Source organism: Misgurnus anguillicaudatus, chromosome 23, assembly GCF_027580225.2.
Source record: "Misgurnus anguillicaudatus chromosome 23, ASM2758022v2, whole genome shotgun sequence".
Classification (NCBI taxonomy): Eukaryota; Metazoa; Chordata; class Actinopteri; order Cypriniformes; family Cobitidae; genus Misgurnus; species Misgurnus anguillicaudatus.
The window spans coordinates 32,728,329-32,741,399 of NC_073359.2; the positions used below are offsets into that span (position 1 = coordinate 32,728,329).

Below are 13,071 nucleotides of genomic sequence, written 5' to 3' on the forward strand. Positions count from 1 at the left end.
TTTATCAAAAATGATTAACATCTGAAATTTTGGCCAATATTCAATCAACACAGTCAAGATGGTTTAAAATGAAATCAGAATGGCACAAAATGACTGTAGGATCTCTTGAGGGTTAAAGAAATTCCTTACCTCTGGGATATTTTTCTCTCTCAGGGAAACCCTCATGCACACCGTACAAAATAATTAAAATCAGGGGAAGGGACATTAAATCCACCCCTTCACTGCAAAAAAAGTGCATGTCACTTTCTTAGTACGTGTAGCACTTACAATGTAAAGCATGCATTTATGCATTAGGCACAATAGGCAGATGCTCTCATTCAAAGTGATTTAACAGTGAGCTTTGGATGTATATTTTATATAAACTATACAATATATATTATCAGGTGAATTACTGAAACACTGCACAAAAGTCTCCCAAAAGTCACCAGACTCAAAATTTAATGTCAATTTTCAAAATGTTTATTTATTACAGACGTCAACATCTTGAATATTTTAAACCAATGACAAAACAATAAACTTTATAATGCTCATATGACTCAAAATTTATATTACTTTTTTGTAGGGAAATTAGATACAATATGAATTATGAAACATAGAATTTACCCAAGATGTTCTGATAACATGAACATTGATATAATTATAAAAAGAAAAGATACCCAAAACCTTTAAATTAACTGCAGCACCAATGTCAATTCAACAAACATCATGAACTGGTACCTTTCCCCTTTATTCAATGATCAACACATTTATATAATAGATGACAATATCACTTTTACTCCTACTCAGTGCATATGTAAAAGAGTGAGACTACACAAAAAAAATTCACAGATTGTAGTATTACACTGTAACTGTAACCATTTTTTTATTATATATACTAATGCTCTATATTAGTATATGACCTTTGTCACTCATACATCTCTAAAACCATAGATATGTATAAAGGCTAGATGGCTCAAGGCGGAGTCCCTAACGGCATCACCTGGCGGCCATCCCACGACAGGGCGCTCGCTCACTCGTAGCGCCGAGCCCAATGGTGCAGGTACTTCCAAATGACCACAACTTGCTCAACCTTCCACCGATTCTCAAACGGTTTGGGTTTTTACAAACGTTATTAACGTGGCTATAATTCTGGATGCTTTAACATGTTTCATGAATTTATTTTTTATGTTTAGTATAGGTATGCAGTGTCATAGGTACATCTTTGACGTTTATAACAAACCAAACCGTTTGAAAATCGGTAAAAAATTAAGCAAGCCATGGCCATCCAAAAGTACCTGCATCATCAAAACTCAATGCTACAAGTGAGCGAGCACCCCGTCGCAAGATGGCCGCCAAAATGCGGACGCTGCACTCCATTGGCCAGCAGCGCGGACGAGCCATCTAGCCTTTATATACATATCTATGTCTAAAACATCAGCACCTTCGTATTTCACAGTAGGAATGTCCCATTCCTGTTTTATACAGTTCAACTAACTCTTCATCTGCAAATGTTCAGGGACTACTGAATAAACAATCAACTATATGAACAAAATAAAAAGTTTACACAGTTGCAAAGAATTCTGCTTCTACATCAAACAGTGAAGATAATAATTATTAAGTTCATTTCATAGTGTGTGTTCATTTTATTTAAAGAAAAACTTATATATAAAAATATATATTTTAAGCCTAAATAAAAAACAAATATGTTTTGGTGCAAACTGCTGCCACTACCTTGATATTTTTACACTTGCTAAGTGTGTTCCATCTGCTGAATAATTACGCTTAGGATCTTCATGCCACTAAATACTTGGCCCAAATACAGGAAATACATCATGTAAGTAGTCAAGTGGTCAACTGCAAAGACTGCAAGTGTGGGTATAGCTAAAGAAACACTATTTGTTTAATTTGTTTCTATATTTATGACACATTTAACCGCACATACAAGTGGATATCAAGCTGCTAAAACTCACTGATACAGACATGATTTCAGGTTACACGACGCTGTCTATTGATCAAAGGCATCATAGCTTCACTGGGTTTTGTAAGAAACAGAGATGACAGAAAAAAAGGATCAAAAAGGAAAATCTGTGACTAAGATCGAGTGTACAAATAACAACCTGATCTCACGAATCTCCGTGGCATAGTCACGGAATTTTGTGCTCATTTTTCTGTGGCATTCTCACGGATTGGTTACTCAACTGTTTTGTCCTATTTTCTTACCATTTTCGCTTCGGTTTAGGGTTAGATTTACATGAAATGACATCCCTACCCAAACCCAACTCTAACCCCAACGCCAGGCAATAATTGTTTAAAGTTTAGAAAATATAAAAGAATAAATCAGAAAAAATTGTATAAACCAATATTTAAAGTGACATACTAACGCAAACACCAAATCTAACCCTAAACCGAAGCGAAAATGGTTTGAAAATAGGAAAAAGCAGTTGAGTAACCAATCCGTGAGAATGCCACGGAAAAAGACAGTCCATAGCAGGGCCAAGGAAAAATGCGGAGATCCGTGAGAATGCCACGGAAAAATGAGCACAAAATTCCGTGACTATCCCACGGAACTTTGTGAGATCATGTTGACGAATAAAGAATATTCTCAAACAATATCTATGTTGATTTGGAGCATCTTTAAATCCTCTAGCTCAGATGATAATTATGTTCCAAATCTGATAAAGTCTGATCATTAAAAACATTATAAAAGTTTTGTTTTTCATTTAATGTCATTCAATATCTCTTAATAATTTCTTTGGAATATTCAGAAATGTTTAATTATGATTATGAAGTTACTCACTTGTGACACACACATTACATCTCCTGTATGAGGTTTTTCCATCTCTGATTATCTTCAGCATATACTCTCCAGAGTGTTCCTGTCTGCTTTCATTGATGATGAGATCTCCAGTCTGAGGATTCAGGTTCAGTCTATCTCTAAATAGACCATAATCACCATCATATTTACTGAAGATATTCTTGGCAGGAATGATTTCAGCTATGAGAGTTTCTTCATCTCCAAATTTCCACTCGATCACCTCACATGTCTGTATATCAGTGACATCAGTGTGTAAAGTATAAGACTCTCCCTCATTCACTGTCATTCGTTTATGTGTACCTGCACCACACAGAAGCACAGGAATTAGTACAATTCATGTGAGAATCCCTATTGTAACTCGATACTTATAACATCTTCAAAGTGTATATAGTAAGACCATTATTACACTGATTGTGTCACTGTATGTAAACTGCTAGAGCATTGCGCTAGCAACCCAAGGTCATGGGTTTAATTCTCAGGGAGCATGCATAAAGATAAACATTTTTAAAGTGAATTTACTGTAAGTGGCTTTGAAAATAAGCATCAGGGCAATGTGTAAATGTATGAAAAAGGTCGGGCTACTCACCTGTGACAGTCAGCCTGAATCTCTTGTATGAGGTTTCACTTCTGTTGACGATTTTTAGTTTATAAACTCCGGCGTCTGTAGTTCTGGTGTCATTGATGACAGATTCAGACTCGCTCAGTGTCAGTCTGTCTCTGAATCTTCCATCAAGAACATCATATATTGTTTTGTTGGATCTCTTGATTTTAGCTATTACAGTCTTTTGAAATGTCCACTCCATCTCATCAATATCTTGTTTCTCCATACTACACACATCAGTGTGTAGTGTGACTGAATCTCCCTCCATCACTGTCATCAGTTCATCAAAAACAGAGACACATTAAGACGAAATAAAAAGAGAACAGGAGTTAGACAAGAGAAAAAAGCAAAGTAATTGATGTCTTCTGAAACTCAAACCCCACACACATACAAACCGCAAAAGATCAGCCTAAGTTTCAAGTTATTATAGATTGTCATTATAATGCCGTTTAAACCTGAATATGAACATTTTAAGGGCCAGATTTAATAACAGCTTGATCACAGCAAACCATCATTTTGACGTTAAATAACAAACTGTGGGGATTTACTAAAGACGCACAGTGTATAATTAGCGCTGAAAGGGTGTGGTCTAGTTATTTTTGCGACTGACCTTATTATTACTCATAGATATGTACACTAGATGTCGCCTTGGCTACGGCAGTTCATTGGACCGAATACGTCAACTACAGCCGCCATCTTGAAACAGGGGAACCCACGCATTAGCGTCATTGTAGGCAATGGTGTAACGGAAATAAAATCACCATAAATCGTCATGAATGTGATTTTCTTGGTTTTCTTTTGGTTCGTTTCAACAGTCAGACATGTATTTGGCATTGAGTTCAGAAAAAAATGAAAGTTTTGATATTATGAAAATCTACTTTTTCTAACTTTACTGCATAGTGCTAGTAGGCCCTACATCTCTACTGTATCGAAAGATCATTATATTCCCCCTGCTGTATTCTTACCCAATAGGCCTCGTGCTTTAGGGGACATGTGACGAAAGTAAATAACCGCAACAACAGCAGCAACAACACAAAAAGCAACAGCAACCAGAAACGAGGGAACAAATATTCTTGATATAAAACCAGAATATAGAGACTCTTCTGTAATGAAAAAGACAGGAAAAAGTGTAAAAATACATGTTGTATTAAACTATAACAGTTAAAGACAAATATGTGTATCTAAATGTTTTCATATCATTTAATTTATTTATATATTCTAAATTTTAGTTTTACATATATGCATTTGGTAGATGCTTTTATCCATAGACATACATTTAATCATTATGTGTGTTCCCTAGGGTTCGATCCCCCAACCTTCAGTGCTGTTAATGCAATGCTTTACAACTGAGATACAGGAACACCTATGTATTGTTAACTTATAATAATAAAAATAATAAAGTAGAGCTGTGAATCTTCACTATGCTAACAATAGATTCAATATCATGATGCGTTGCATCCTGTTTTTAGAATTACTGCACATTTATATCAATGAATGCAAGAAGTCAGATACCACTGTCTTTATTGTAAATTAAATATAATTATACTTTTTTTAAAGCTACAGAAGTAATTTCCTCTTTGTATTGTGTTGTTTGAGGTTTGGGTTAGAATCACTTTCTGCAACTTCCTAACCCAAACCCCAATTCTAACCCCAACTCCAAGAATAGTTTTAAAAGCATATAAAAAAAAACATGTAGAACCCAATGCATAAAGTTACATCCTAATGCAAACCCGAATCTAACCCTAAACCCAAGCGACAATGATTTAAAAATAGGGAAAAACGATGAGAAAAAAATATAAAATGCCAGACACGAAAAACCATTTATAGAAATTTGTGCTGGAAGCACGAAAACGACATTCGTGCTCCAGAGGCACGAAAAACTGTGGAAAGTCGTGTCAGTAACATGAATAAATATATTTTTGTGACAATAAAAGGACTTGTTGTCGCTACCCTCCGCCATTTTCTTTACCGCGACAAGTGCGTACCTGACAAATGGCGTCAGCAGTTTATAATTGATTATGAGTATTACTGCATCGATGCAGAATCGTCCACACCAGAATTGCAATGCACCGCCCAATCGATTAATTGTGACCCCCCTACAGTATAATAAAGTAGTTGTTAATATTGAAATGCATGATCTACTCACCGCAGACAGTAACACTGAATCTTGTGAATAAAGTGTGTGTGCTGCTGCTGCTATCAACATGATAAAGTCCTGAATGTTCAAGTTTGATGTTCTTAATGGTGAGATTTCCAGACTGATGATCGATCTGCAATATGTCTTTGAATCTCCCATCATCACCATCATACGTAGAGAAGTTTCCAGCTTTTCTATTGATTTCAGCTATGGGATAATCTCCGTGTTCAAACCACCACAGGATCACATCAGCTCTCTGTATTTCTTTAACACCAGACCACAGAGTGACAGATTGTCTCTCATTCACAGAGACCCTTTTTAGTCCATCTGTCTCAACAACAAACACGGACAGTTATTATAAATACACAGATAGAGATCACACACACACACACACATAAATCTACTCACCACTGATAGTCACATTGAAACTCTTTTTTATAGTGTAGCTCCTGCCACCTCTGATCTGTACTTCATAAAGTCCAGTTGTGTCATTTCTGATGTGTCTGATGGTCAGATCTCCATTCCAGTTGTTCAAATGACGTCTGTCTTCAATTCCCCAAACAGCATTATACATATTTGATGTTTTATTAAATGAAGCTATAAGGGAACGTTGAGGTCCAAATCTCCACTCTATCTGATCATCTGGCTTTATTTCAGTAAAACCGGTGTGTAGAATGACTGAATCTCTGTTCATCACCGACACTGACTTTACTCCATCTGATGAAGAATCACTCACACCTGAAGACAATACAATACAAACTCATTTGAAATCCAAGTTAAAGTCTCATAATCAAATGATGAGATTTGAATAATTGACAGCACAAATTGAGTTTTGATTTTAACAAACAGCCATTATGGTGATCAGTATTTGCATAATCAACTCATTTGCATTTAAAAGGACACACCATTAATCGGCACATTTCTGCTCACATCTACAAAGTGACAATTTTAACATGTTATAATAAATGATCCATATGGTATTTTGGTATTCACATATGCACTCTGGGAACACCAAAGATTTCTTTTACATCTTAAAAAAGTCTTGTGAAATGTCGCCTTTAAAGGAAAGAAAACCTCAAAATGGCAGGTTTATACAATCATAAACAAGGTTAACAAATACCCAAAGTTGTAAGACTGTTCTAAAATATTATAACTATATAATATATTATATTATACAATATTATTATTAAATATAACTATACTAACTATATAAGTTAGTTATAACCAGGGGCGGAGTGGGACCAAAAAATCTCTACCAGGAAATTTCGTATACCACCAGCCCTCCGAGGTAAAAAAAAAATGTCTCGTAGCCTATTTGTAGTAAAACTAGGGTAATACAAATCGTAATCAATTTGCCCAAAAAAAAAAAAAAATCATAATAATAATAAAATCATTAAATCATGGCTAATTTTCCTAAATGAGTATAAAAAATTATACCTGTGGAGATGCGCACCTCAATCAGCTATTACATAACAGAGCGAGACCAGAGATGAATGTGCTCATAAACGGGAGTAATATGGAATAATTTGTGCATCTTTGAATAAATGTAAGAATATTTCATTTAAATATAATTTTTGTCATATAAAGTTTTGAGAGATAATAATGTTTTTTTCCACGGTTATTGCATATTTATTTTAACGTGTTTGGCGCATTACCTCAGAGTTTATTTCAGTAATATTGCTTTTTTTCTCGCTAATAATAATACAATTTACATGCCAATCCTGCTACCTTGTCTTTTTATTAATTTCATTATGCTGTAATGTTAATTTATATGTGGATATTTATTGGCATATGAGACGTTCATTGCCGTTATATTATCTCGTCTAATATTCAAATCATATCCGGAATAATGTGTGCATCTTTGAATAACTGTAAGAATACAGTTCATTTGAAAATAAGTTTTGAGAAATAATAATGTTGTGAGGATATTTATATATTTCAGTTGAATACTCTCGTCTATTAATATGGAAATCTAATAGAAATCTAATAGTAGGAAATATAAAATGTGATACTGCAAAGTTACCCTTCTAAATTTTATTTATTATATACAGCCATATGGAGATAAACCTTTGCAAATGTGATGATTTTATCCATTCAAGTACTGACCACCAGGCTAGAGATTTTAAACATCCTTAATCCACACTTTATATCAAATAGTCTCCGCTTGATGGATCAATCTGACCGAATATGTACTGAAATAAACAAGCATTCGGCGACGCGGCTTTTCACATCAAAGGCCGACAGGCTATGCAATTTGGAGAGGGGCCGTTCAATAATCCCCCTATATTTTTTAAAAACATGGTTGGACCTGCCGAAACAGGTTGAGCACTTTATATAGCCTACTGTGTTGAGCAAAGAGGCTGCACAGTTTGACAAGAGGGAAGCGGCCGCACATCAGGCCGCCAGACAGGGTTGCTATATAACTTGCAATGTATAACTATTATCAGACCGGCCCTCACAGCCTCTAAACACTACCGGCCCACCGGGAAATATCCCGACTCTCCCGATGGCCACTCCGCTACTGGTTATAACTATAGTATAGTTATAAAAATATAAGTATAATTACTTAACTACTGAACCATATACAAATAAAAATAAATATAATATAAACTAATCAAACAGAGAAAGAAAAATTATGTAATAAGGTCATTTTTGTTCAAATGTAATGATTAAGATACTTACAGCTAACATTGAATAGCTTTGTAATGGAAGTCTTCATGCCGGTGATACCCACTTCATACACTCCAGAATTTTCAGCTCTGATGTTTCTGACAGTGAGATCTCCAGTCTGATTGTTTATTTGCAGATGGTCTCTGAAGTCCCTATTACGATCTGACTCCATACGAATCGATTTAGCCTCTTTATTGATTGTAGCAATGCGATTATTTTTAAATCTCCACACTACCACAGCATCACTTTTTAGTTCAGTAATATCAGTGTGTAGAGTAAGAGAATCTCCCTCCATCACTGACACTGACTTCCCTTCATCACCAAACACACCTGAAACACATATAGAGACAGTGAAAGGAGGATTGAATTTATGTAATCTTGTTACACCATTGCCTACAATGACGTTGATGCAGGGCTCCCCTGTCATGACACGGTAGGAGAGACAGGACGCAAACGCAAAGTTCGAAAATAAATAACATTTAATGATAAAACACGAGGGATAACACGGTGCATACAGTGAACACAGGAACATCCAATACAGGGAACAGACGAGGTAGCAAGGACAATGAACCGGCAGTCAGTATTGCACAAACACAGGTATAAATACACAGACTAATGACAAACAGGTGGAAACAATCAGGTGATTAATCAATGAATGTCCAGGTGACAACGATCAGAACAGAAACAAAACATGACACGGATTTAACCGTGACATAACCCCTCCTTCTACGAGTGGCTACCAGACACTCACATAAACACAAAACAAAAACAAAGTCTGGTAGCGAGAGTCCAAGGGAGGGGTGGAGGGCTTGGGGACCCTGGCGAAGCCGGCAGCCGCCGGGACGAAACCAACAGGACGGTGGGCCTGACAGCGCCAGGAGAACCGGAGCGATCGCTCCGAGAACCGAGGGAGACGAATTACCCCCCTTCTGGGAATCGTCGACGATGAGGTGCCCCCCGGAAATCATCTCCCGTCCCCTCGTGGAAATGGAGACCCTCACTCGGTAGCCACCCCGGGGAAATGATCGGGCGTGGTCCGTTCCGGATCCCCCTACAAGCGGGACGGTGGTCCTCCGAGGGACCGTCGTCGACGACTCAACCGTTGGGGGACCGCCTGGGCAGATCCTCCTCCCGCAGGCCCGCAGGAGCGAGCGATCGCTCACGGTGGTCCCCAAGAGACATCAGGGCTGATGGGGAATGAACCCCGATGTCACTACTCCCCCTCGACGAAACTCCTGGGGGAGCCGCCCTCCGTGAACTTGCTGCGTCCTTGAATGGCCGGTTCATTCTGTCATGACACGGTAGGAGAGACAGGACGCAAACGCAAAGTTCGAAAATAAATAACATTTAATGATAAAACACGAGGGGTAACACGGTGCATACAGTGAACACAGGAACATCCAATACAGGGAACAGACGAGGTAGCAAGGACAATGAACCGGCAGTCAGTATTGCACAAACACAGGTATAAATACACAGACTAATGACAAACAGGTGGAAACAATCAGGTGATTAATCAATGAATGTCCAGGTGACAACGATCAGAACAGAAACAAAACATGACACGGATTTAACCGTGACATCCCCTGTTTTAAGATGGCGGCTCTATTTGACGCATTCGTTCCAATGAACTACCGAAGCCAAGGCGAAATCTAGTGTACATATCTATGAACTTCCACAGACCACAGGTGGGTTGACAAGTTGCTAGGGTCACTATCAAGCAGGGGGTTTACTTTCTACTTAAACGTATATTTTTCAAATATTTGTATTATATCTATGTTTTTCAAATGGATCGCCCTAAGTCTTTGTTCACATGAAAAGTGAAGACCGCCCCCTCCATCATTTGAACTGTGCAAAGCGCGAGCTGCTGAAGTGACGTCACACAATCGTGTTGCATTGTGGTATATGGAGCTGCCTGAAGTGTGCATATGAAGTAGACTCGCTCCCTCTGTCAAAATCAAGGGAGCTAGGGTCTGTCCATGGCTGTGTCCCAATTCAAAGGCTGCGACCCTCTAAGGACGTATTTTAAGACTGATTGCGTTAAGCAGCGCGACATGAGGCTAGTAATCACGTCCCAATTCAAAGGATGCTTAGAATGAAGCCTCAAAATGCGTCCTCATTTCTCTGCGCTGTTAAGGATAAAACAAATGGATCCTTAACAGTTGAGGCTATCCCAAGATTCATTGCGCCCCTGCAACGGCTACATATAATGGCTGGATATTCTAAAATAAACAATTAAAACCTTTATTAAATAAAAGTGTGTATTTATCAGAAAACATTTTTCTTGTCACTGTTTCAGTATTATAGGTTATGTTTTGTGTAAATATTATTCTTTTTATGTTGTGTATATTTCTAAGGTTGATTAATTTAATATACTGTTGAATAGTTTAATCTACATCAACGTGCCATATTTTCTAAAATAAATTTATATTTTTGTGATTTCATATTTATTTTAATAAGACACGTCTCTGCTGTGTCCTGCTGACAGGTGCGGTGGGCGCGTGCATCAGGTGACGCCAATTATGGGTCCTCTGAAGGTTAGATCTCATTTTAGTTCTCTTCGCGAACTTCTGAGGCGGCACCTTGAAAGACCGAGTGCTCACCTTTAAGGCTGCATGCTTATAAGGTCGCATCCCTTGAATTGGGGCACAGCTCATATCTCGTCCACTTGACGAAATGGAACGCACTTTAAAATGGCGACAGGGATTCCCTCGAGGGGAAGTGTTTAGGGAAGTTCGCGAGTGCGTGTTTAAAACTGGAGTGGAACGCAGCCCTGCTCTTACTGTGCATATTTAAATGACCTACTACAACTCATATTTGCATTCAAGCATTTCTTCATTCATTACTTGTCCTGTTATGTTTACCCTGTTGTTTAATTTATTGATTCAGTGACGCATCAATAATTTTTGTTATATTTGTAAATTCGATGTTGCGCAACTAATCTCCGCAATCTCGCGGTGAGTTGTTGTGGGTAATTTAAGCCTTTTGAGTGTCCATTGATCTATACTTTAAATTTTCACATTATACAATCGTACAACAAACAACCCTTACAACAACGTCTGCCAATCTGCACAACATCTGTCTTTAAATAGACCATTCCAAAACAAATCTGAGATAAACAAATTTCCGGTTTGTTAAAGGCGAAAGTGAAACTAGCCTACTGGATCCAAATGTTTTAGAAGTTAACTTACCGTTTGTGAATAGTGAAAAGGTTAGGAATAAAAATTTGATCTTCATACTCCTGTGTCTAAGATCCACGTAGTGTTTTTGAGCGCTGAACGTAAATGGGACTTCTGCACTTCTTGACGGGTGGGATTGACGCATGTAGTGTTTGTTTTGGAGTCTGACGAAATCACACCGGCGTGGGTTGCCAGGTTTTCACAGCAAACCCCGCGCAATTGCTCCTCTATCCCAACCTCCAGAAACAAACGTTTTCCGGGTGTAAAAATTGCGTTGTGGCAGGGTTCATATGCTAAAATTCCCATTCCCGTGGTTAAAGATACGTATGGGGAACCTTCAGGGCCTTCTACGCCTTCAGAGAAGGCCTAAAAAAATTAATAAAAATATTTTTTATAATAATACTAATAAATAATAAAGTATTCAATAAAAATATGTTTTTACATGTTTAAATTTATATTTAATTTAATTTAATACATGTAATATATTTTCTCTCATCTATGTTCTAACGTTAAGCTTACTGTCAGGTTCATATCCAATCAGAATCGTCTGTCTCTATTAAGGCCCGGTAAACTGGCTCATTCATTGGTTAGGACTTCAAGAATCCCAAGGAAGGCCAAGCTATTGCTGTGTCCCAATTCGCCTACTTATACTACGACCTAAAAGTATGTACTGTTTTTGTGAGGAAAATGTACGTACTTTTGAGTGTGTAGCAAAACAGTATGCACGTTCTGGGACGTACTTCGACGACGTCATGCAACGTGAACGACAACGTGGTTGCCTAGTTACGCACACCAAACGCAGGTCGTTTGTGAGGCCGCTGGTTATGATGTTCATGTGCAACAATGAGTGTAACGATAGCTACTTATTTTAAAGTCAAAATAGTTCAAGTTTATAGTATAACTATTGTTTAACGTATTTTATGCTTATTTTATACTTATGTTTGCAAATCAGAAATACCGCGATGAAAATGAACCATGCTTTTACTATAGTAAAAGTTTAGTAACCATATTTCTTAATAAAGTTAACATTTGTACAGCCACAGTATTACTACAAATAAGTCAGTGTTGTTAAACTATGATTAGTGTAGTAAAAGGTGTTTACTTTCATAAGGGTTTATAGTAAGGTATAAATCTAAGACAGAAACATAAAAAGAAATACATAAAAAAGACACATGCATGACACAGTACTACAGCCATGGTACTTTATTTTCACAACATCAACCGAATATTACGACACAATGAAAGATAACTTTAATTAGGGTTAAACATTTGAATTCTTACACTTAAAAGCTGAGGGCGCATCTCCGCTGCTGCGTCTGGCTGCCACATTTACATCACCACAAAGCTCCTCCCTCCCGCACGCAATGGTTTGTGGGCAATATTAGCCGTTAGAGTGTGGATCGATCTGCACTTCGAAATCTAACCGGAAATAGTAGACCATCCGGGTATCTTTGGGATACTCATTTCAACATACTACGTTTTGGGACGTACTAATTCTAGTTTCGAATACTATTTAGGACGGATAGTATGCGAATTGGGACTCAGCATTTGTGTTTTGGTGTGGAGAGTGACGGGCAAATCGACCAATCACACTTTGATTTCAAGTGGGCGGGTAAAAAACAAAGCATTGTAAGCCTTCATGAAGTCCTAATCATGCAACAAGCTGGATGCGAGCTGCCGTAAAACACAA

The 13,071-nt window shown here is 37.6% G+C and overlaps 1 protein-coding gene across 1 annotated transcript; it reads right to left on the reverse strand.

Annotated features, from left to right (window-relative positions):
* Window positions 1–445: 445 nt before the first annotated feature.
* LOC141359321 (uncharacterized) lies at window positions 446–11,525 on the reverse strand. Its single transcript, XM_073861590.1, has 8 exons — window positions 11,394–11,525; window positions 8,215–8,532; window positions 5,941–6,270; window positions 5,542–5,859; window positions 4,361–4,498; window positions 3,381–3,665; window positions 2,777–3,094; window positions 446–2,018 (listed from the first exon to the last, which is right to left on the reverse strand). Exons 1-8 carry the CDS (start codon window positions 11,437–11,439, stop codon window positions 1,966–1,968), a joined length of 1,806 nt encoding a protein of 601 aa, XP_073717691.1. The 5' UTR covers window positions 11,440–11,525; the 3' UTR covers window positions 446–1,965.
* Window positions 11,526–13,071: the final 1,546 nt, after the last annotated feature.